The 26,390-nt window shown below is 40.6% G+C and overlaps 1 protein-coding gene across 2 annotated transcripts in view; it reads right to left on the reverse strand.

The window, feature by feature from the left end:
• Positions 1 to 26,390, reverse strand: part of MSH3 (mutS homolog 3) — a 298,610-nt gene that overhangs the window by 91,318 nt on the left and 180,902 nt on the right. For both annotated transcript variants that reach the window (XM_019516941.1, XM_019516940.1), the window contains exons 13-16: positions 17,436 to 17,623; positions 8,084 to 8,252; positions 4,229 to 4,293; positions 2,746 to 2,862 (exon numbers count right to left, since the gene is read on the reverse strand). In XM_019516941.1, the coding sequence (XP_019372486.1) occupies positions 2,746 to 2,862; positions 4,229 to 4,293; positions 8,084 to 8,252; positions 17,436 to 17,623 (539 nt within the window). The remainder of the gene's footprint in view (positions 1 to 2,745; positions 2,863 to 4,228; positions 4,294 to 8,083; positions 8,253 to 17,435; positions 17,624 to 26,390) is intronic.

A 26,390-nucleotide genomic window follows, 5' to 3' on the forward strand; every position in this document is an offset into this window, starting at 1 on the left:
TTAAAATGTGAAACATAAGGGAAATGTAAAGTATGCTAAGAAAGCAGATTGCAAAAAAAAAAAAAAGTGGAAAAGGTTTATCTATAGCAGAACTCTTAATTTCCCACCTCTAAACTGCTTTAGCAGTACAAGTAGGAAATTTGCCAAAATGGAAGTGAGAGAAAAGAACTAAGATAAACAAACAAACAGTGGATTAAAAAGGGCAGAAGAAAAGCAAGGCTGATAGTAAACATGACAAACTGTAGATCCAGACAAGGGAACATTAAAAAAAAAATCTAATTCAAAATCCTATCTATATTTTAGTGACAAACTTAATTTTCAACTCTTGTTACTCATGTAAAGCCAACACAAGAACTGGATTCTTTTCAGTTTGTACATAAGAAAAGAAAGCTGAAGAACAGGTTCATATTTAAATTCTAATCTAATACAAAATTACTAATATAATCTTCTAATAGATGCAGGCAAAGTTGGTGCTGAGGTTAAAACCCAAGATGTATGCCTACAGAGGATTTGTAATAGGGTAAACCAAGTTGTTGTAGCCATGACAGTCCAAGGAATATGAGAAAAGCAAGGTTTGTTTCATAGTATCTTTTATTGGACCCACTAGATAACTGGGGAGCAATGTTAGACCGTTTCAGACAAAGTGTCCTTCCTCAGGTCTGGGAAAGAAGCAGATACAAACTAAACCAAATCCAGATAAAACAATGACTTTTCTTCAACTGCATTATGTAAATGAAAATATCCTGTTCCGTCTGGATAGCTTACTACATCCAGCCAAACTACATAGCGACATCTATCATATTTACCCCAACTTTAGGAGAAAGTTAGGTGAGCATGATGTTTTTTCTGTTCTTGAGGTCCTCCTGCATAGCTGTGTTACTTCTTCTCACACAGTTCCTGGGATAATTACAGCTACAATTCTCTGACCCTACTACAACCTGAAGAAAACTAAGCCAAACTACATAGTGACATCTACCATATTTGCCCAAATTCAAGACAATTTTGAAATTAAGATGACCCCTGATAATTAGATTCTATATATGGAAAATTATAAACTTATCATTTTAAATGAAAATGGCATAAAATTGGAAAGCCATCTTAGAAAAGTCCCCATCACTGCTGTTGCAGAGAAGGCAGCAGGGGGTCAGACCCCTGCCCCCCTTGCCCACTCCATGCCTGTGCCTGCTCCCTGACCCATGTCTGTTCCCTGCCATGTGCCTCCTGGCCACATGCCCCTCTATGTCTGGGCTGGCCCCCCACCACTTACCCCCTGTGCCCGTGTTTGAAATCTACTTGCTGCCTCCCCTATCCCCTGTTCCCCCCATGCAGCCTGCCTCTCCTCTTGTCCCCACCTTCAGCCTGCCCCCTCCCCCCACAAATTACCCTGCCCTGCCCTCCCCACTCCTTACCTTCTGTTGCGGATCTGCTCCTTGTCCCCAGCCTGTCCAGGTTAGGACTGGAGGAACTGAAGCCACAGCAGAAGGTAATGGGGGAAGGGCAGCTGGATGGTGGCAGGGGGCAGGCACAGGAGGCAAGGGGTGAGAGGGAAGAAAGCAGATTTCCCCCTCCCCACAGCTGCATGTCCCCTCCTACATCAGATGAGACATTCCAGCCCAGGGCATGGTAGCTCAGGTCTGGCTTCAGCTGCAAGCCCAGGCCAAAGCTAGTGCTGAGCTGCTACCTTGCCCTGGGCAGGAACCCAAACCCAAGAGGAGGCTTTTTTCCCTGCACCCCATGCTGATTATGGGGAAAGAAAAACCTCTCATCTTGATTTGAATAAATACAGCACTTCTTGAACTTATGCAAGAAATATAACTTCTTCACCACAGGACATGCTATCTACAATCCTTAGGTTAATACATGCAAATCAAAATGTACAATACAGCTAGCATCTAACCTAATCTGAAAGGGATCAACTTGAACAAGATATTTTCATTTAAATAACAAGCTAAAAAAAGACATTATTTTATGTGGTATTTAGCTTAGTTGTATCTGCTTCTCTCTAAGACCTGAGGAAGGGCATGTTGCATCTAAAAACCTGTCTAATTTCTTTCCCAACTATAACATTGGTCCAATAAATTATGACCAAATATACCTTGCTGCTTACAGAGAATCTGACCAGTCAGAGACACTGGCTATGGATAACCTGAACATTCACTGTATAAAAATATTATATTTTGCCTTTACCTTCAGTAACAAAAGCTATGGATGAACTCAGGCAGTATTTCAATAGACTACATTGATATTCAACTTAAAGATTCTATATTATAAGCATATTTCTTTACCTCTCCTGCTAATTAAACTTTAAAATTGAAAAAGGAAAAAAAATTGTCTGTTTGCAATCGAATACCTTCATTTTTTCTTTATTTACTTTGATCTTGAACACTATAATCCCTGAAGTTAGTTTTTCATTTTTGTTAATAACCAACTCACCTTCAGGTTTTCAATTATGAAAATTTAGATTTGGAGAGGTATTTTAAAAACTTCTTTCAATAGAATTCCGCAATACTTAGGAATATCCTTGTTGGTCTTAGGTTTTATTAAGTCTTCAGTTTTTATAACAACATTTTCTCTTTTTCCTGCTTTAACATCGGGGACAACAGATTATTTTAAAAAGTCGTTTAACTAAGTCATATTATAAGAAATCTAATCAGCAATTCCTTCTTTCCTCTTGGACAAACATTTTCTTTTTCATATATGTTCATAGAAAAAAATCACCGGTTTTGCTTTTCATTCTAAACTTACTCTAAAAAAATTAGCCATTCAGCACTGCAGTCAAGGACTAGCTGCTCCCGGAGCTGATTCAGATGTCTGTAATTTTCTATAATAAAAGGAGTGTGGAAACGGCTGACAGCTTTTGTGCTGGAAGAGAGGAAAAAAGCCAAATAGGAAATCAAAGTTACTAAGCAATCAATTATGCCATCAACATGGAAAATTAGACTAGTTTTCTTGTTCTCTCTGAACCTTGAAAATAGATGCGAAACAGGTTTTTTTTTTATTGGAGTACTAAGCTCTATTGATTCCAATAATCTTTATTTTGAAAAAAAAATGTTCTTGGTTGCTATGGTGCAGTCAATGCACAAAGCTTTCAGAATGTATTTTATAAATATTACATACATGACCAAAGACCATGGCTTGCAATATCCTGCTTAGCAACAGAGGAGCTTTTTTCTATTAAAAAGGCACAAATGGGTGAATTTTTTCTCTAACAGTGATTGTACAGATATCAAAATCACAACAACTAATTTTACCAAGATAACCTTAAAGGGAAATACTTGTTTGTACGCTGAGCCAAATTTGGAAATATAGACTGGGTCTTGCAGGGATACAGGTTTGATTTGGGGTCACTTGAGATTTTTTTTGTTTGTTTTGACATTAATCTATAGCTTTTAAGATGTGCGTTAGCAATAAGATATGGGCTACTGCATACACTTTTCTTATTACTACTCTTCAGCAAACCAATAACCAAGCAGCATATAGAGTATATCCATACTGTATCTATTACTGGTAGGTAATAATTAAGACTAGCAGTCCCTTTACAATTTCTGTGAATCTGTGATCATCCATTAAGCAAGCCATTTTTCATTTTTAAGATGCTTAACAGACTATTTTAACAAAATAAATCTAAAATAAAAGAAGGAAAAGCACCAATTAGATAATCCACTCCATCTCTGTTTAATTTACCGAGGAAAAATATCCTAAAATATCATATTAATCATGAAAGCAAGCAAAGCTTGCATACATGAAGTAAAATAATATATTACTTTCCTAACAATGACTTTATCTAGATATGCAAATATACATCCTTATATGACAAAGCTAACAGTCCTGAGTAAATATAAAAGAGCCAACATAATTGAAAGGGGTTATTTGAACATATGTGTGTGTAAACACACACATACGGAATGTAAACAAATCAAGAGAATAATCTGGACAAAAATATTATGTTGGATGTTTCTGGCAAGCTTAGAAAACATAATACTGTAGTTAAGTGTCTATCTACTTAACTTTATCTTTAAGGAACTCAGCTTTCCAATATTTTACAAATTATATAACAGTAAAATGTTTGCTGCCACTTCTTTTTGTTGTTGTTTACAAGTTGGGCAACAAGAGAAAACACATGACATCTCCTGATTGCAAATATAGTTTTTTGTCCAAATATGCAAATTTGTCCAAACTCGTCTATGCAGTAAAACAGAACAAAATAAAACTAAAATATTTTACATACCTGCTAACCTTAACCCAATCAGAAGGTACAGAAGATATAATGGAATTCTTGAATTCTATCAAAAACTAAAATAAATAAAAATGCACCATTACATGTGAAACATATGATAATCAGTTTGACTATAAATCAGTTGGACTACCCAGGGAGGGTAATGAATAGGGGACTTCTCTCTCCAAATAAACCCACTTCAACACTCTCCCTTTAAAGCATCCACTCCTGCCACTGTTGAAGACAGGACACTGATCTAGATGAACCATTAGTCTGACCAGGTATGGCATTTATGTTAGTTATGTTTATAAAACCAAATTCACTATATACAGAAAAGGTGTGGAAGCGGCCAGGAACTTCCTAATGGAATGCACTCCCATCAGACATCAGTTCACCGAAACAAATATTCTATGGAAAAAAATTGTTTCAGTGGAAACCAAAACAAGGTTTCCTGCCAGCTCATCTGAACTTCTATCTCCTCAGCTGCCAGGATTTCCCACACCCTGGGACTTCTGAAGTCAAAGGGACCATGTTTCACCTTGAAAAACAAAAACCTTCCCATTGCAGAATCACTTCTGTATTCCAAACCAAAACACTGATTAATCTTGCTTCTGTTACATACTTCTCTTTTTGTTGTTTCTTCCTATAAATACTTTGGTCCTTGCCATTCAGATAAAGGTCTGAATATACAGTTAGCAATGTGTGCTTTATAAAGTTAATGACATCATCATTTAGAAGTACATATTTTAGATTATATGATCTTTGTGACAGGGACTGTGGTTTCCTAGGAGCAGACCCTATTGATCATACTGTGGGAACTACCAGAAGTAAAACATAATATGCTACTGAATTAGATACAAGAATATACCATGCTTTGGTACAGTTAAGTCAACATCTGCCTAAATGAAGTATGATGAGATGTTCATGGTTTTTTTGAAAAGACAGGCAATGGCTTTGTGACTTGTTGCAATTTAGCTGTTATCTCTACTAACTTTTCTGCATTCCATAAGTAATGAATGACCATTTTCCATTTTGAATGCCCTTGTTTTGCTACCTAACTTGGTTATTCAATTTACTGCATTCCCCTATTTTGAAGCTACTTCTGATCACCTCTCTTTGCTCCTACTTAATAGTTCTTCTCCGTTACTTAAGCAATTGCTTTCATTTACGTGGAGTTAAGTACAAACAATTGCTTCCCCTCCTCCCTAGTTTAGCTTTGCCTACATCTTCTTCTCCCTCGAATGTGAGGAAAGGTGCTTTGTTCCTGGAAATGTAGTTTGTCCAGCTTTCAACTATACAGTTGGTCCAATACGAAAAAAAAATCACAAAAATCCACCCAAAAGTTATGGACTTTCACACATCATTAAGGTGTATTATTTTTTACGTTATGCCAAGGATATCCATACAAGCAAGAAACACACAGTCTATGTTAACAATTAAATACCCAAATTAGATTATGGTAGTGTTGGGGTAATGTTGCAGCTGTGACAGTCCAAGGAAAATGGGAAGAATCTTTGTGGGTGATATCTCTGATTCAACCAACTGTTGGGCGGGACTTACACAAGCTTTTGGGTACCACTGTACCCTCGAGGAAGATTATCACATCAATTAAAAAAAATCATAGATGGGGGAAAAACAGGGAAAATAGATACAGCAGTGAAGATTGAGGTAAGCATATTTACATACTCTGTGTAATATCTTAGCCGTCTTTAAAAAGTTAATACATAATAAACTTGAAGAAAAAGGAAAGCATTTAAGGATGAAAGGATTCGGTTACAAGATGAATTTTTAGCAGATGCTGGCCACTTGCAAGGCACCCAGAAAACTCCTATTTTACAAAGCTTCTTCACCATACCCAATGTCATTTAGGCATACAGACCTTCCCACTTCATAAACACAACCTAGCAACAACCTCAAAACCAGGCTTATGTACCAAGGGAAAAGAAGAACGGCAAGAAGAAAAGTCTTCAAGAAATATACTAGGGACATGGCTTGCATCACTGTTCTTCCCTGAGGAAAAACTTCAGGTTTTTCACCTACTACAATTACTGGCATTCTTAAACAACATTAAACTAGATTCAACTGAAGCAGTTGTAAGCAAGAGCAGAGCTTTGCAGAGACATGAAATTGAGAAGATGAAACTGGTTTTTCAAAAGCTGCCCTCAAGATTATTATTTTAACTATTTTATAGCATGAAGCAGAATAGACATCCCACATTATGTTACTTAAATAAAATCAGGAAACCTAAACACATCTAACACAATCATCAGGCTAGTCAATTTTCATTGCTAACCTCTATAGTGAAAAATGACTGGAAATTTTCAGGATTTCCTTGAAAATACCATTAGAATTAGCTTTTCATCCTTTAATTCTTAGCTCCTTTGGATATATGCTTGCAGTTTTTTTTTAATTGGCCATGAAGCATTGTTTATGCTATATAGGAAGCAATAGTTGCCAAGTACAGTGATTATTGTTCTAACCTTGGTATGAAACAACCGACAAAGCTATCACTAACAGGACAACCCTCTGCCCTGTTTAATGCCTAAAATGAATTACGTTAGAGGTCTGGAAACAAAAGATAAGATTGCTATGGGTGTAACTTCATGTATTTTGGAAAATATCTGCCAAGTGGAGCTTCAGCTGAATTCCAAGAGCAACTTGTAATACTGCTGAGTTCAAATGAGCCCAGCAAGGTGCCTGTCCAGTTTCCTCTTGAAGACTTCCAAGGTTGGGAACTGCCCCAACTCCTTGAGAAGTCTATTTCAGATTATGGTCACCCTATGGTAAATAAGTTCTTCCTTGCATCCAACCTGACATCATCCTCTAACAGTTTATGGTCATTGCTTCTGTCCTCCCTTGGGGTGCCCTAGTAAACAGTTTCTCCCCCAGCTCTCAATATTCACCCCTTATACACGTATAGATGGCCACCAAGTCCCCCCTGTTTTCTCTTCCCCAGGCTGAACAGTCCCGGATCCCTTTATCTTTCCTCATAAGGTTTGTCCTCCAGGCCCTAAATCATTCTTGTGGCCTTTCTCTGGACCCTTTAAAGATTCTCCATCTTTTTTTTAAGTGCAGCGCCCACACCCAGAACTGGATACAGTACTCCAGCTGGGGACTCACCAGTGCAGAGTAGAGAGGAAGTATCACTTTCTTAGCCCTGTTCATGACACAGATGTTTGTTTGTACACCTTGATAGACTGTCTGTGTCCATCTGCTGTCTCTTGTCTTAGACTGTAAACTCTCTAGAGCAGAGACACCTTTTATTTTACATTTGTAGAACATCTGTTTATCACCTAGCACAGTGGGCTCCTGGTGCATGATTAGGGCTTCCAGGTGCTAGAGTAATACAAACACACGTACCTAGGTGCACCACCACAGGATGGGAGAAAAGAGGGACATATAAGTTTCAATCAGTTCTTCAAATATTACTGTCCTTTTCTGTACAAATCTCAGTGCTGCATTTCCTGATTCACTAAAAATATAGCAATCAGAAACATTCTTAAGACTAGGATTCTTAATGCAACCACGTAATAGGCTTATACATGTAAAAATATAGCAAATGGAAGAAAAGTATTGTTGAAACAAACTAAAAAGCACTAAAAGTAATTTCCACCTACCCCTGAAAATCCCAAAAGTAACTGCAGGGACAGAAGATGAATATTCATAGTCAATAAAACAAAAAGTGGTGATACTTGAGTAATGCTAATCAAAAATACAAGATGACAAAACTGTGTACCAGCTGCACTCTTCTCTCAACTAGAACTATATCTATTTAATGCTATAGATTAATCAATATATTAATGAAATGTGCATTAATTTAATGTACACTTATTCACAAAAGAAACATCCAGGTGATATTTATTTTACCTCCTGTCCTGATACTGTAACATAGTCTGCAGAAGCATTCTTTATTAATCTACGTATTTCTTGCAGATGTAACTGGATCTGGGACAGTACATCCTGGATCTCCTCCTTTCTCTTCCTGATGGTAGGAAAGTCAGTAAGGTCCTTGAACAATTGAGTTTTATCTCCAGTTCTAGTTATAGTTAAAAAAAAAAAAAAAAGAGAGAGGTTTATCCCATAATTGTAAAGTTTTGATACAAGTTTAGAATTGTTTTTATTTAAACACAGACGCCTGTCTTTCTCCATTTATAATATAGCAAGACATTAACTTAACTTTTCTATTTGTTTGTTCATACATCAGAAAGACAACCATACAGGTCTTGTAAATTGGTTAGACATTTATACTATAATGTGCATACAAATATTACGGAATCATAAAGTGCCTCCTTCACTCAGCTTGGGCCTAGCAGGGCAGGCTTTGGGAGCACAGGGGAGATGAGCTCTATCCCTTTTTGTTTCATTACCGTACCTCAACAGAGCCCACAGCTGCAATTACAGGGAAACCCTATTCATCCCCAGATTGGATCCTATCTATGTAGAGCTTTTGGATTATGTCATGGCTGTGATATTTGATATCTGGAGAGAAAAAGCCCAAGGCTGTTTACAAATGATAAAAGTTAAAGTAGTTTAAAAAAATCTGTTGTATCAATCCAACATCCTTTTCCATGAAAATGAAACTAGAACTAGAGCCAGCAGTCATGCAGATAACATTGAAATAAGCTCTGATTCCCAATTACATATGCATATTATATAAGAGAAAGTAAAGTCAGCATTTTAAAATACAATACTAATTTTTAGAAACAATTTTTGTGCTGATTAGATCTGCTTCCATGGGAATGAGAAGAAAAAAGACAGCTGCTAGCCAGCCACCGAGTGTGAAAACTGTCACTGCCATGTGCTAGCTGCCTACTGAAATCTAAAAGTACCAGCTTCCAACAACCAAAAAAAAAAGCCAGCTGCAGAGCTGCAGCTATATTAGACCTTCTAGAGATCTGTATTTCACATTACTTTTTAATGGGATTTTGTAAATGTACATATACACAGCATAATAAAAACAACACCCACACCCCAATGTTCATATGTATATACACATGTACATATACATGGTGAACTGTGAAAGGGATTTTATTAATGTATATATGAAACTGGTACAGAACTTTTAAGTGCAACATTTTTGTTATGCACTCTGGTGCATGCAAGTACTTTCTGTTTATAATCTATTTTACAGAATTTCAAATTTTACATTTAATATTTTATTGACGACACTTTTTGCTTCTCTCCACCTTCAAAATCAAGGTGTCTAAGGCACCATGAACACAGTGACAAAAAAAAAGAACTAATTTTTAAAATTTCTAACTACACTAGCCTTTCCATCAATCAGGAATCATTAAGTCTGATGTTTCATAACCTGCCAGGATTGCTAATGTATCAACAGAAGCCTGTATTTATGCAGATAACACTGAAATGAGTCCTGATTCCCAGTTACATAAATATGCATATTAGTTATCCAATAAGACATGCAGATCAATTGCAACAGCAAATATTGATAGTCCCATGTCTTGTACTAGTACATTTCTTAATTCCTGATAAGTTGAAAACTTTTGTGTAAATAAAATCTTATTTTACTCTATTTATAATCTCTCTGAACAAAGAGACTTATTCTATAACTAACAGATGTGACACAAATGTAATACAAATATGATATAAATATACGATAAATAAATATATATGGTGTACTCATTTAAGCGTATAGCCTCAGAACTGAAAAAAATACTTATCAGAACATAGTGCAAATGATCAGTGCCCCTTAAGTGCCCAGCACTGTGATACTAACAGACTCAGAATTTACTAGAACTCCTAATTTTCAAAACCTCTAACAGCAGTTCCAACAGTGCCTCAAACATCAGGAGAGCTAGTCAGTTTTGAACCTCCTAACAATACAACAGTGATAGGGCTCTACTTAGGCAGCATTGGTTACAACAGTACTAACAGCTCTGAAATTGATTCACAGGTGCACCAATAAAGAGCTTCTTGTCAGATACTGATAGACAATTATTCATTAGGCATATCAGCCAATACTGATCCAATTTATAGGAGCACAGCCAGGCAGCATGGAGAGCAGCTCCCTGAGGGTAAATCTGTGGAAAGAAAGGGGCATGGTGGGGGGGTGCAAATCAAGGCCCCAGTGGTGAGGGAGGGAGTGGGGCAGAGGCAAGGGGTGCTGCCAGCCAAGGCAGTGAATGAGACCCAGGGCCGGGGCAGGGAGCAGGACAGAGCCATAGGTGGCTCATCCAGGGGATCAGCATCCCAGCACTTAAAAAAGGCAGCAGGGGTATTTGAACTAAAGCTTGTCAAATGATCCTTAGTTCAAGTGCTGTTGCCACCACCTGTAAATGCAGGGATGCAGAGCCAAGCAGGGTACGGGTGGAGGCGAGCTGCCCACTGCGGCTCGGGGCTCTTCACCCTGCTGCCTTTCCCCGAGGAGCCACATACTGGCTGCGCATCCCCCCGAACGAGCCATCTGCAGCTCCATCCTGCTCTACACCCTGGCCCCAGGTCCCATTCATTGCCCTGGCTAGCCAGCACCCCCAGCCCCACTCCCTCCCTCACCATGGAAGGTCTCGAACTGCCCCTGTCCATGCCCCTTCTCTCCCCAGACTTACCTGCAGGGCGCTGCTCTCCAAGCTGCCCAGCTGCATTCCTAGCCACATGCATGCTGCAGCTGCATGCATGCATGTTGTGTCCAGGGGCCCTGGCCAGAAGGCATATTATATTTTTTGGTCACATTATCGGTTATACCGGCCAAAAAAACCCTGATAGCCAGTAATGTTAATTTTACTTTTATTGATGCCAATCTGATATGGCACCCATATATTGGTGCACTTCTACTTCTAATAGCTGTTCTTCAACCTTCACTGTTTTTGACAATATTAAAAAGAGTACAGTTATGTTACTAGGTAGACAGTAGGGTTGAAATGCACTATGTACATAAAGGTTAAGTACAAACATTGCACTTCTACCAATGTAAGTGGTCAGAACCCAGTCTATCCCAGTAACAGAACAGAGTATGGTGCACACAGATTGAAAATGGCAAAACCCAATCTAAGATTTGTCCCCCACCTTCCCCCCTCCAAAGGGTAAATGTGTGCTCTGTTCATTACTGATCTAAACTACACATGGTTTACAGATAACCATATAACTTAGATCGATTCCACCTCAGGCTTTTTGAATGTCTTTACCTAGGCATAGTGGCAAAAGCACTAAACCAATATACAGATAACCAGAGGGATTTTATTACAACTTGAGATGGGTGTAATCTTATGTGGTTAAGAGAACTATGCACTTCTCTAGTATGCATACAAGTGAAGTGTGCTGTATACTTTTCTTTTATGACACTTGCAAAGCACCTCAAAAAAAATTAAGTAAGGTTGGTAGAATCATCCATATTTTTCTACTAAGGAAATACTACTAAAGTTTATGTAAAATTTGGCCAAGGCCACACAGTAAATTTTGCAAGGAGCCAGATACACAGCCTGGAAGACACCCAGTTATATGGTCAGTAATTCTGAATCAGGGCACTGTTAGATCCTTTTAAGGGTGCTGTGGGGTCCTAAGCAATATTAGCAAACACCTACACGATTCACAATATAAAATGCAAAGATTTCAATTAGGAAGCTGTAGGGTCAAAAATGTTCTGACCTGTTGTGGTCTTTCTAAATTCTTTACCACTGAAGATTTGCTCTATTATTTTTCTGTAGTTAAAAACTGAGTGAAAGCTAACATTTTCAGAGGGGTGCCTTGAATCTAAATGAAAGGTTATCTTCAGTCTAAAAGGGTGAGGTCTATTTAATATATACAGAATCATAGAAAAACAGGGCTGGAAGGGACCTCCAGAGGTCATCCAAGCCAACCCTTTTACTCAAGGCAGGATCACCCCTATTTAAACCTTTACAATCAAGTGTTTGCCTAAGCAGCAACCAGCTTAAAAATTCTCAGGAGTGGAGATTTCACAACCTCTTTAAGTAATGTTCCAATGCTTAACTAGCCTCCTACTTATAGCATGGTCATATGTTCAACACTAAACTAAAGCTGGACATTATTAAGGCTGCAAAGTCAAGAATCAAAATGCAAAGGAACCTGCAACTGTAATTGACCCCCTTGTGCCCCTAACATTATAGTCACATGGGTATGCTGTACTGCTCTGCATCGGCTGCCTCCTAGCCCAGAAGCTGAATCATCCCATTTGTGTTTGTCTGAAGGAGCACTGCAGAGATAAACTGTGTGTCAGCCTGCCCCTAAGCTAATTTGCCCCCAGCCACCATGCCAGGCAGATGCAACAATGTCACTTCCAGTTTAGGAGATAGCATGGAGTGCTTTTAGGTGCTGTGGCTGGGCAAGATCACTTTACTATGTAGACAAAAGCCTATGAGAAAGTCTTTAATGATTATAAAATTTCGTAACATTTTTTAGATGTCTGCTGCCTCTGAACTTGCCGCTGTTCCTGCTGCATAGATCATATTCCTAAACACTGTCACTCACAGGCTCCTAAGATTCTTCCCTCATGAGCTCCTGACCTTGCTCCCTCCTGCCCTGCACTGATTCTGAAGAACATAAAATGTAAGGAGCCAGTCTTCTAGCATCTGCCTCCCTTCTCCATGCTGGCTTCGAGCCAGAAAGGAGGGATATAGAGACAACAGGAGAAAGATCTTCCCTGACTGCAGTATTTGTGCCTGATAGGATACACTTCAGAGAAAAATCCTCCTTAACCCCTTGCAAGCTCAACTGCCCTATAGGGATGATGCATAACAATCTAGTCGTTACACAGAAGTTGTGAGAATATACAACCTGCTCAGCACAGATGGGATCTTCAGAGAATATAGTTCCAGACTCCAATGAATCCCTACTGAGCATGTACAAACTGAGATTTTTCAAAGGCTTATAAGGTTTATGAGGTTACAGAGATGTGGTGGGATAGCTGACATGACTGCAGTTCTTTCATGGATGGGTATAACTTGTTCAGAAAGAATAGCTGGGAGGGAAAGGAGGAGGTGTTGCCTCATATATAAGAGATGTACGTGTGTTTTGAGCTGCAGTGTGAAGTGGAAAGTAGGCTTGTTGCAAGCCTCTCGGTAAAGGTCAGAGGGAAGACAGTAGTAGGGGCATGTCATGGTAGGTGTCTGCTAGATGCTACCAAACCAGGAGCAGGAAGTGGATCAGACCTTCCTTAGAAAATTGGTGGAAGTTTCTGGATCACAGGTTCACTAGAGTTTAATTATCAAGACATCAGTTGGGACAGAAATACAGCAGTATTTGAACTTTTTGACACAGATGGCAGAGAGGCCAAATAAGGGGAAGCTCTTCTTGACTTACTGCTCACAAACAAGAAGGAACTGGTTGAGAATGTGAGGTCGTGAAACTTGGGTGACAGCAACCACCAAAATGGTAGAATTCAGAACCCTAAAGTAAGGAAGGAGACCAGCAGAATAAAGACAGTGGACCTCAGGAAAGCAGACTTTAGCAAACTCAGGGAACTGGTGGGCAGGATTCCCTAGTAAGTCTGAGGGGAAAAGGAGTCCCAAAGAGCTGTATTTTAAGGAGACCCTAGACCCTGTACTTTAAGGAGCAGAATGCTTTCAAGGGGCCAACTGTGTGACAAACTTCTGTCTGCACCAAAAAAGGAATCCTACAGGAAGTGGGAGCTTGGTCATATCACTATGGAAGTCTATAGGAGTATTGCACAGGCATGCAGAGAGAAAATTACGAAAGTCAAGGCACACAGAGTTGCAGCTAGTAAGGCATGCATCAAGCAATGAAAAGGGATTCTACAAAATATGTCAAAAGAAAGAGGAAAAACAGAGAATAAGTCTTGTTGGAATTCAGAAAGCAATCTAGTTACAGATGATTTAGTGAAGTGTGATGTATTTACTGTACTTACTCAAATACAAGGCAGGGTCCCCCCCTCCCCACCCCCACCCCAATCAGCATGGGGGGGGGAAGGGAGAAGTCCCTCATCCTACATTTGTTTACAAGAAGACTGCATTAAACACACTGTCTAACTTTGAACTGCAGCAAAGAGCAGCATGTGCTCAGTAATGGAAACAAACTCTGACATTGATTAAATGCTACCCACACTGAGCATGACTATAAAGTATATGGCCCATATTGGGCAAACGTGCATGGGAACCTACCACAAGGCTATGTTAATTTGACCCATCTGACTAAGGTATATGGTAGTGCCCACTGAGTGCAGCCCCCTTCAGCACCAACTTTTCAAGTACCATGGTAAGCCATTACACTGCATACAATTTGACTTCCTCTTCACTCCCACAGTTGAGCTGTATTTTTCTTTCCCTTTTCCAATGATTCCTGTTTCTTCGCCAGCCTTAAATGTCTGGCAAACATCACCAAACAGGACCCCAAACAGTTCATCCAGAATCCCTCTGTCACCCCCAACTCTCTGCTTGGCACATATAATTAATGTGGCCCTATCCTCCATTAGATGGAGCCAGACCAGGTTGCCCTATGCCTCATCTGCATATCAATTTTTGGAGGATCCCAGGACTCATGACAAGAACACTCAAGTTTCAGTCATGAGTGGGAGCTAATAAACACATGGATCCTTCGGGAGGGGATGTGGGGGTTATCTGGAGTACACACACACATACTGAGCAGTGCTAAGCTGTGGGGTCACCATGGCTTGAAATGCTGTTGATTGCTGACGTTCAGTCCAATTAACTATATGGCAAGTCATGAGCCTTTTGGCTTTGGACTAATATCATACATAGTTCGTATGTATGAGTAGGTGCCAACATGCAGCTTAAAAGTGTGTTTATGGAGTACCTGTGCTAAAACTTGCAGCAGTTTTAAAAATGGTAAAATGTATCATATGCTTAGGGAGAACAGGGTCTGGCAGCAAGGAGAGGGGTAAGGGGTTGCCAGGGGAAAAAAGCTGGGTGGAAGCAGAAAGCAAAGGACTATCTGATCCCTTAGATTTATTTTCCCTGCAGTAGCAGTGGCAGGGGGACAAATTTAAAACAGGCCCCCCAATAATTAGATTCTATATCTGGAAATTATAGCAACTTTATAAATTGTCTATAAATCACACCTAACTATTCATAGGCCATCTCATATTCATGTAAATACAGTAATTTTCTTTCTTTTTTTTTTTAAACTTTAGTCTTCACAAATGGGAACTGAATGAGCACAGCTGGTGGCAAAGTTACAAAAGGAGACAACCTAGAGTATGAAAGTATAGGTTAGAATTACTTAGAGAAGCTAGATGTTTTCAAGTTGGCAGGGTCCGATGAGATGCATCCTTGAGTCCTAAGGAGTTAGCTGAGGTAATTTCAAAGCCTCTGGCTCTGAAGAACTCACAGAGGTTGGGTGAGGTCCTTGATGACTGGAAAAGAACAAATATATAGGACCCAGGAAATTACAGGTCCATCAGGAGCTCAATAACCTAGAAAGATTATGGAGCAGGTCCCTCAAGAAATCTATTGTGAAGCACCTGGAGGAGAACAAGGCAATCAGGAATAGCCAACATGGATTCACCAAGAGCAGTTATGACTCTGATTTCCTTCTATGAAAAAGGTGACAGGCTCTGCAGACAGAGGGAGAGCAGTGGATGAATATATACCCTGACTTTAGCGAGGATGTTGACAGTGTCCAAAACATTCTCATTAATAAGCTAAGGAAATACAGACTAGATGAAAGGACTATAAGATGGATACATAACTGGCTGGATCATCATGCTCAAGAAGTAGCCATCAATAGATCAATGTCTAGTTGGGAGGAGGTATCACATGGGGCACTCCAGGAGTCTGTCCTGAGTCCAGTATTGTGTAACATCATCATTAACGATATGGACAATGGGATTGGGTGCACGCAGCAAATCTGTGGAAGACACCAAGTTAGCTGGAGTTGCAGACACTCTGGAGGGTAGGGGTGGGATCCAAAACAGCCTGGACAGACTACAGAAATGGTCCACAATCAATCAGATGAGATTCAACAAGGACAGATGCAAAGTCCTACACCTGGGATGGAATAACTGCATGCACAAATACAAACTGGGGATTGACTGGCTAAAATGCAGTAATATAGATAAAGCCCTGGGGGTTACAGCAGACCATAAACTGAATATGAGCCAGCAGTGTGCTCTGGTTGCAAAAACAGCAGCATACTAGGATGTATTAACAGGAGTGTCACTTGGAAATCAAGGAAAGTGATTTTTAAGTGACACTACTGCTTTATTTGGCGCTGGTGAGGCTTCCTCACCTGGAGTAGTACCCACGTTGGGGCCTGATACTTCAAGGAGGATGTAGACAGTTTGAATAGAGTCCAGTGCACAGCTGGGCTGGGAGGCTGGACTTATGAGGAAAGGTTCAAAGAACTAGAGTTATTTAGTTCAGAGAGGAGAAGACTGAGGCGGGATTTGGTAACTATCTTCAAATACCTGAAGGGATTACAGTAGGGGCGGGCAGTTATTTTGGGTGAAGGACTGTTTACCGAGTTTTGGCAAGCCACGTGACAGGAAGCCAGGGGCAGATAAATATTAATTTTCTAAATTTTTAGGGGCCCTATGGGCCAGATAGAATGGCCTGGAGGGCCGCATCCAGCCCGTGGGCCGCATTTTGCCCACCCCTGGATTACAGAGTGGATGGAGATGGGTTTTTCCTCTGTGGCCATAGGGTACAGAAGTACAGGCAATGACTTCAAGCTGCAGCAGAGGAAATTTACGTTGGAGCTTAGGAGGAATTTTCTGACTCTGAGGGTGGTCAAGCATTGGAACAGGATACCTGGACAAGCTGTGTAATCTCCATCCCTGGAAATTTTCAAAAGCAGGTTAGATAGACACTTTGCTGAGGTGGTTCAGTCAGGGATGATCCTGCTTTAGGCAGGGGGCTATACTGGATGACCTCATAAGGTATCTTCTAGCCCTGCTTTCCTATAATCCTAAAACGGCCAAACTTTACTAAATTTTCAGGGTAATAGTAAAAAGACACAACTTTGGCATCAGGGCAACCTCTCTGGAAATTTCATATCCCTATTCCAAAGCATGAAGCTTCTCAACAAAGAAGTTGTAAAAATTAACATGGACAAATTAACATTATCAGAAACAGCTGGATGGTTTTGGTGAAAATTCTAGACTGCATTCAGGCAAATTATAAGACACTAAAAAGATAATTTTATTAGGGAAACTGTGAGGCAATCTTAACTACACACAGATCTGCCAATGTAATATAATGTATTATATCAAGGAGGAACATTCAGTCTGAGACACTAACAAGCAAGAAAATCGTTTTTTTTTTTAACTTACTTGGCTGCTTCTTCATTAAGGATCTTTAAATAATTTTTCACTGGGTGCAGCAGTTCAGGGATTTCCAACAGGGCATTCTGCAGTAAGGGAGCTTTCACATGGGAGCGTATGGCTGGAACCAGTGCTTGAATCTCTGTCTCTACACGAGACAGGGTGCTGACTATCAAGAAGAACTCTTGGGTCGAACACTGAAAGTGGAAAAAGTTTTAGTGTAAACCAGTGGTCCTCAATCTTTTGGTGACAAGTGGCATGGGTTAGCCCCTCAGTCCCACACCACCTCCTTCAGGTCCACGCTAGTGGATTGGGGCCCCGCACCACTGGATTAGGGCCCCTTGTGGCCCTAGTTCAGCCCTACGCTAGGTCCCTGACACTGATGCTACCCTTAGTATGGAAATGCCCAGCTACACCTCTAGGCCATAGGAAAGGGAAAATAAAAAAGTACATGCATCAACTAAAGCAAGGAGGGGCAGGGAAGGGGAAACTGAGTCCCTACACCAAGTATGGGCTGGCCTATTCATGTCAGACAGTCTCTAGGCTGAATGAAAACATAGACAGATGATGAATACAGCCTGAAATCATATGTTCTGAGACATGTCAGCTGTTCCAGTCATCTCAATGGATATTCTCATTCTCCCTCCCCGACATGAGCTCTATGACTCTGTGTCATGCATTGAGCATGCCCATTCTCAATCTCAACCTTTCCTCATAAATTTCAGCACTTGTCTGGTGTTTTTAACATCCATCCCAGAGAGCCAGGACTTCACATTTGCCAACACATGTGAGTGGGGGAGAAAGAACAGAAGCAGTGAATAGGACTCAGAAATTCCAGTTCTAGATAAAAGCAACTCCCCCATTAATCCTACCACTCTTATGCCACCCTCTCAGAGCCCCCCTTCTCCTAAACTTAATCCACCCTATCCCCCATTTAACATTCATTCCTATTTATCTATTCCCCTACATCTTCTTTCTGTTGTCACAAAGCTTTCTCCCCAAGTCTCCCAATACCCAATATCTGTACTCAGATTCCAACTCCCCACATTCTCTACCTCTGCACCAAAGTTGTAAGTCTCTAAACATATTATGAGAACCACATTTGAGGACGTGTGTATCAGGAACTCCTTAACATTTAACTGCATTTACTCTACAGTTAAGGATTCATAACTACATTATCTTAACCGACTTTCACCTTCCGGCAGACTGTCCACCCACACTCCCTCCCTGTCTCTCCCATGTTGAGGCAACTAAGTGAAATGCTCCAAAATAGCGCCTCATTTAAAGAGGTACTATTTTAGAGTGCTTCAGCTACTTTTGGAACATTTCAAAGGGTGTGTACATTGTTATAGCTGTCCATATACTTAGTAGGAACTAATGTTGTCACTATAATGCACTATAGCAAATGATGATGAAGAAGCGAGCGTCACCACACTCGTATGTCAGAAGCGTGAGGGCCAGAAAGCCAACAACAGGCAGAATGGTCAATGTCAAAAAGACCTTGGGTGTCCAAAGGAGGGCTGTAAGGGCATTCGTGGGTGATGTAGTTGTTTGCCTGAATCTGATCCCTACAGCTGCAGCCAGTATCACTGGAAAGGCCCCAAGAATGCATGCTTGCCTTAAAACTATGGCAAATAAACACATGCAAAAGAAAAACCTGTAACTCGCTACCTGAAATTTGCTGTTATGTTAGTAAGAAAATGGAAGTTTTTGTATAGGTTATTTCCAAAGGGAGATGGTAGTCTCTTGGATCTCTTCAAGGTACCTGATGGTATGGTTTGATACCTGTGAACATATCTTGCCACCAACATATCAAAGCCCCTGACCAAAAAAAAAATTATATAGCAATGAGACTGATTCATAAGGACAGATAATACAATTTACATTTTGAGAACTTTTTGAAACAATTAGGTCATTGTTCTTTCAGATTCATAAGACTAGATGCATCTACACAAGATGCCTTAAGGCACAGTGGACTGTTCTACTGTGCATTACTGCATCACAGCAAAAACTATTCTACTGCACATTAGCATCAGTCAATTGGGCATTAAGCATCACAGAAAAAGTTTGCCTTTACTACTGTGCTTTATCTAGGACCTCTTATTAGAGGTACTAAACTTAACGTGCAGTAACAAAGGCACATTAATGAAATGTGTAGACGTGCCCACTTACAGGGAGAAAGCACCTATTATCATCTTCCTACCATTACTGGATTGATGGTATATCTTCTGTTTTTGTCCAGTATTTACCTCCTTAACATTCTAAAAAATGATGTTTTTACAACTTCCCTTAACACAGTTTAATTCACACCGCCTTAACTTTATCGTATGGAAGTTCTGTCTGATGTTCAACCTCAATTTTCCTTTTTTAAACTAACCCCAAAGCTACTAGCTTCTTTTGTATAGGACTAGGTAGTTCCTTTGCTTCCTTTCTGTTAACATCCCATAAATATATGTAAACATTAGGTTTTCCTTTAATCATCATTTTAACCAAACTATAATCTTTTAATCTCTCCTTGTAAATCTGTCTACCCAGCCTCCTAAAAACCCCTGCACTTGCTACAATTTATTAACATCTTCCTGATAACATGTTACTTTCTTACTCCATCCTATAAAGAAACTGACCACAAAATAGGACTAAACAGACAGACTAAACAAATAATAAATTAATGCATGGAACGATGCATAAAGGATCCCTAATGACTCATAAATACACAAATAGGTAGAGCAACTATGCCTTCATAGCACAGACAACATTTGATGAGGCAAGCCCTTTGCTTAGAACGCTTATGCTATACATCTCTGATTTAGTCTACAAAGGTGCAAATTTACCCTGCCTTCTTCATACTATTTGGCACCATCTACACAGAAAAAACAGGAAAACAAAGCCCTGAGACCACAAACATGAGCAAATATGTACCACAGTGGCTGCCTCTGTGGAACATTATTGTTTTAAAGAAAGGAGAGACTGGTATTGAAGAGAAAAATCAAAAGTTCATGAATCTAAAGCACTGCTATAAAGGAGAAGCCGCTATAAAGGAGATAAAACACTACATGAGCATGCAAATGAGATGCCTTCTTGGGTGCCTAACACCCCCAAAATGTTCAGGTTAAAATAACTCTGACCTGGAATATGATAGCAAATACCAATACCAGCAAGAAACCCCTGGGACTATTTTTTTTTTTGGGAGAACAGGCAGAACTACTCCCAGTTCCAGACCTAGCAAATGCTGGGCTACCACAGATGTCTCTGGCCAGCACTGTCCTGTGCCCCACAGAAAGTACCCTAGAAATTATTTTACTGTTAATAAATTTCTTAAGAAACCAGTTTCAATAACCAGAATTACTTAGCAAACACTCCTTACTTAACTATTAAGATTAGTAGGGCTTCCTCTAATTTGACTTTAATAGCAATGTAAGAATTTAAAGTTAAAATGATTAATTAAGCAAAGTAATAATTTGAACCAGAAATGCTAATTTAACTCTGAAAAACTGGGCTTCAGGTAAATGGGATCAGATCATTTTAAGTTTTCAACAGACTTTTCCAATAAAAATTACTACCTACATTTAATACTTTGAAAAACAGTAAAAAATACTTTATATGAAAAAGGATCAATGGTCATTTACCTAGTAAACATCCCCCCAAGATTATTCTATGATGCTTTTTAAACTAATTTTAAAATATCTTTAGTAATAACTGTAAGCCCATCAACTATAAAAAATATCAGTGGCGACACATAGGGGGTGCACATACAGCCCCTGACAGTGCTGGTGCACCCCCTGACAGGCCACACTCTCCACTTAGGCCATGGGTGGGGGGGGCAGACAGGACAAACCCCCTCCCCCCTGCCCCCAGTCAGCTAGATTGGCTGCAGGGGGACTCCCCGCCAGTCACTGACTGGTTGCTGGGGGGTACATCCCCCCGCCAAATAAGGTGGCACCAGTCACCCATGAAAAATATTCATAACTTACATCAGTTGTAAGAACTGGTTTCAATCCGGCAGCTTCGCAGCAAGTACTGAAAATTGTTTTGCTGTTATCATAGAAAAAGAATGGAAAATCTTTGGTGCTTTGCAATGTCTAGTGCTCTTTCTAGGACAGCACTGAGAATAGTTTATCCTCATTTACACCAATAACCAAACTGTTTTCAACAAATCTAAAAGGGGTCAGGGACACCCACTCTCATCTAAAGGTTATCGTCTTAGGGAACAGCTTTTAAAAGGAAAAAATGGGTGTCAGAAAGGCAGCATGCATGTGTAATATCAGCCCAATCAAATACTAATTATTACCTTGAGGTCTTCTAATGAGGCATGCTAGTTTTGGTTTAGGAAAATATTAAGTATTTCTTTTTAAGGCCACTGTGTCCATTTTTCCAGGATTTATGCTAATTGGTCTAAAATTGAACCATTTATTTAAATCTGCATTTAATATTGATGAACTAAAAACATCTTTGATGAAAATTCAATTTTAAAAGTGTACTAACACGTCTTTTTCAGTTACTGGTAATTCATTATGAAAAGACAAAAAACATTAAGATAGCCTTCAAGTCAAGTCAACAATTTACTGGGATTTAGGAAGATTTTTTTAAAATAGCCATCTTGCATATGGACAGATTCTAATCTTATTAGAATACTGACTCGTGACTTTAATGCAAGAGACTGTTTAGAAACATACATTTTATTTTTCTCTGACAAGTGCTCCTTTGAAGTATATCACCTGCTTTTTCTTATCACATTGCTTTTAAGTGACTACATTTCCTTACATTTTGATAAAAAATATATGAAATCAGGAAAAAAAATGAGATGAGGCAGATTTAGATTTTTTTCGTTTCTTAATCTATCTTTAATTGGTAATATATCCACGCTTTGTATTTTGAGAATTATAGTAAAAGGCAGGTGTGTATATGTTTAGAAAAAAAAATATTCTCATTACTTATTTTGCAGAATTTTATTTGGTATTTTTTGCTAGTTGTTCCTGGCTTTCTTTTATGAGCCAATATGTACTATAACCGCCTGAACATTTCCTCAACTAATAAACTAAACTTTTTCACAAAAATAACTTTAGACCACTGAGGCATTTTATTGAAATTATAAAAAGGGAACTGCACTTTTATATTATAAGGTTATGGAACTGAATGCATTTTCACATGCATGCACTGTACTTTTTATGTTAATAAGTATGCTTCTATAATCTTATTGCCTTCTATCACCAATCTTTGGAACAGAGTGTATCTAAAGTAACTAGTACAAGGTAAATAACAGAGGAAATAAAAAGGATTTTGTGTTCTAAAATACAAATTCTTGTTCAGGAACTGTTGATTGGTTTCAAGAATTCTTTAGATATACCAAAAATGGGAGAAAATTGTCTCAATACAGAGAATACAAGATACTATTTATCCTCTTTGATAAGTGCAGTTGTCACAAACTTCAGCACATTTATAAGGGACTGAGAGTTAATTTGATTCAGAAACAGATAGGTTTAAATCAGATCTTGCTGGTGAATTAGAAGCTTCTATAATACACCAATCAATCTTGAAAAAAGAAGTGCTTAAATACTCCTGTGATTTTGGCTCAATTACATGAAGTGTTTGTGGGGGAAAGGAAAAGGTGGTTATTTTATTTATTTTGTGCAGATACTTTTGCCAATAAACTACTTCAGAATAACCAATGAAAAATAACTGCATCCCCACGTTCAGGTTTCATTTACTTCCCTCTGATTCGAAGTATGCACATGGCATTCTTTTCAAAATAAGCATCCAGCATTCTGGACATGTATCGCATGGTAAATCTCTCTTGCTTCTTGGCCCTATGTATCCTCTTCTTGAGGTTTATGTCAGAATATCTACACTAAAAGATAATGAAATTCTGGGAACTGTGTTAAAAAATATTCCCATAATTCATCTGTCCTTCACAAGCCAGTACCACTTTCATTTATTGTGCTGTATGGTCCTGATTAACATTGGTGACGTGTAGGGGGTGCACATGGGTATATGTGCACCCCCTGAGAAAAGGCACTGGTGATATTGTCACCATTCACCCCCCTCCCCTTGCTGCCAACACCACTGGCAGTGTTTGTGGGTGGTCTGCAATCGCTGCTGCCAATGGTGTCTGCAGGTGGTCGCCAACCACTGGTCGGCGCTCACCACCCCCGCTGCTGACAGTGCTGCGGCTGCCTGCTGCAGCTCCTCACTTTCCTGCACCATGCTTCTGCTGCCAACAGCGCTGCTGCTGCCTGCAGGAGCTTGCCGTGCCCCTCCCCCAGCCTCTGGGGGCACATGGCATTCATGCTGATTAATATACATAGACAGTTGCAAGCACATTTGTGATCACACAGACAAATGGTTTATTCTTTGGAAATCAGGTGCTATGCCAGGGGTGGGCAAAATGTGGCCCGCAGGCCAGATGCAGCCCTCCAGGCCATTCTTTCCAGCCTGTGGTGCCCCTAAAAATTAAAAAAATTAAGATTTATCTGCCCCTGGCTGCCTCTCATGAGGCCCTCGATGATTTGCCAAAACTCAGTAAATGGCCCTCCACCTGAAATAACTGCCCACCCCTGTGCTATGCTGATGAACTCAATTTGAGGACAGGAGTAAGTGAATGAAAACAAGTAGTCTGTGAGAGTGTGAGGTGGGTCTAGCTCAGTCTCTTGTTGAACTTGCCTGCCATGACTTGGATTGAAAAAAGAAAGAGATATTCAGTGTTATTCTGGGACAAGAAACACCACATACCACCCAGGTGATATGCTCTCACAGTGCAAGTTTTATTCCCCTTCAGGAAGTTACAGTGTAGCACTCACCTCGCTAATTACTTCATTAGCGAGGGAACATTGGCAAGGCTGATAAGGAGCGCGGGAGTCCCAAGCGTCAAGAACAACTTAGGTTAATTTGTAGTAATACAGTCCTCCCTGCTAATTGATTCATTAGCTGCTTGGGAGCTGCATCTGGTGCTACCTGCCACTGTCTACGAGGACTGTGTTCCACTTACACCATCCCGGTGGGGCGGAGGGCTCTGGGCTGCTTCCACCACGGGGCTCCAGCTCAGAGCCTTCTTCCTCAGCGTTCCCCTCAGCCCACCGGTTCCTGGTTTTCCCCGGACTCACTGGATCAGCTGCAACTGCCGGCAAGCTCTCCCTTGCCCTGATGTCTGTCTGCCCCTTCCTGGGACCAGCAGTCTTGGGGTTCTCCAAAGCTAAAGGTCAGGGTTCTCTCTCTCTCTCTCTCTCTCCCTTGTCTCTTCTCCTTCTTCTTCTTCCTAGTAGTCTGTCCTCTGTCCCCGAAGGTAAACTGCTTGCTCGCTGCCAGGTTTATCAGCCGCGCCTGACTAGCCCCCAGTGTGACCTCCCCTCCACCTGTGCACCCTGTTACCCACTCCCATAACTATTCCAGTAATGGGGGCTCCTACCTAAGCCCATTACATAGTTCCTAATAGATGACTTCCTGTAGCCAGGGCCATCCTTGGTGGGAGGTGAATCAGGGCAACTGGCCCAGGCCCCATGCCTTGGGGGGCCCTGCAGAGCTAGGTGGAGCAGCCGTGGCAATTCCATACTGCTGCTGGCTTCACATGGGGCTGCTTAGCACCTTGCCCCCCTCCCCCTCCGGCCGAAACTGCCATCAGCTTTCTTGCAGCTGGGGGTGGGGCCCCACACAGACTGATTTGCCCTGGGCCCTGCACCCTGCTTGGATCGTCTCTGCCTGTAGCGGCTTCATCCAGTAAAGTACCATTTCTGGGCTTCAGAAACTTGCAATGATTGGTGGGAGTGATGATATCCTGGGATGACTGACGTTGGCAGCATAATTATAGGATGACAACGCGCACACTGCTCAAAATGAACAGAGCTCACCCCACACTGCAACAGTGACACCAAGACAAGAGCTTGCCAACATGAAGTTGTGCACCATCTGAAAGTTCACCAATGCCAGCTGCTACTGATCGAATTTATGCATCAGTCCAGTCAGCTCTAGGACTCTTGCCTCTATGACTATTTTCTTAATGAAAAACTTTTACTTCATGACACTGATAGTGTTGTGATTCTCGGTGTCATTACAACAGACCCAACTTACACTCACAAGCTCATGAAGCCTTTCACTGGACATGTGATTAGAAGAAGCTGTTGTTGAACTCTACCCTGAGTATCTAAGGACAGAAAAGTATGTGTTTGGAAGGCTGAAAGAGAAATGGCATGATCTCATAAGGTGGGTGCAGGCTGCTGAGAGGTGTCTGCCTTGTGGGATAACTGCTTGCTGTATTTTGGACAATACTAATGGGTATGAGACAAAGAAACAGATTAAAGCATTAAAAGACAAGGAGGCTTCCTCTGTAAATGGCAGCACAACATCAGGATCATATAGAAAGGAATTAGTTTGACTCCTACTATCATTGGCGATGCATAGGGGGTGCATGCGGGTGCACGCATACCCCCTGAGATTGGCAGTGCAACTCCTGCAAAAAGGCATATGCACCCCCTGAGATTAGTGGTACACCCCCTATGGGCGGTTACCACTTGCCACCCACCCCTCCGCCACTGAGAATGCCAGTAGTGTCTGCAAGCAGTCCCCAATCATCACTGGCCACCATTGTCTATGCCAGCAGCATCTGCAGGTGGTCATCAGTTGGTGCTCGCCACCCCACACCACCCCCCCCAAAATCTGCCATGGCCACCTGCAAGAGCTCCCTGCTTGGCCTGCTCCTGCTACCGCTGCCTGCAGGAGCTCCCTGATTGCTGCCGCCACACCCCTGCTACACCACTGCCTGCAGGCAATCACTGTGCCCACCCAGCTTCCGAGGCACATGTCATTCATGCCTACTATAAGACTAGGAACAGAAAGTTTTAAGATTTTATTATGTATTCCAGCAGGGTTTCATTACTATTGTTTCTCTTTTGCATGGATTTAGTGAAAAAAATTAATGAAATTTTATGAAAGGGTATTTATGTTTATGCAGACAGTTTGATAACAGCTTATCAAAAC

This window comes from Gavialis gangeticus, unplaced genomic scaffold (genome assembly GCF_001723915.1).
Source record: "Gavialis gangeticus isolate Ggan-Ray unplaced genomic scaffold, GavGan_comp1, whole genome shotgun sequence".
NCBI classification, from domain to species: domain Eukaryota; kingdom Metazoa; phylum Chordata; order Crocodylia; family Gavialidae; genus Gavialis; species Gavialis gangeticus.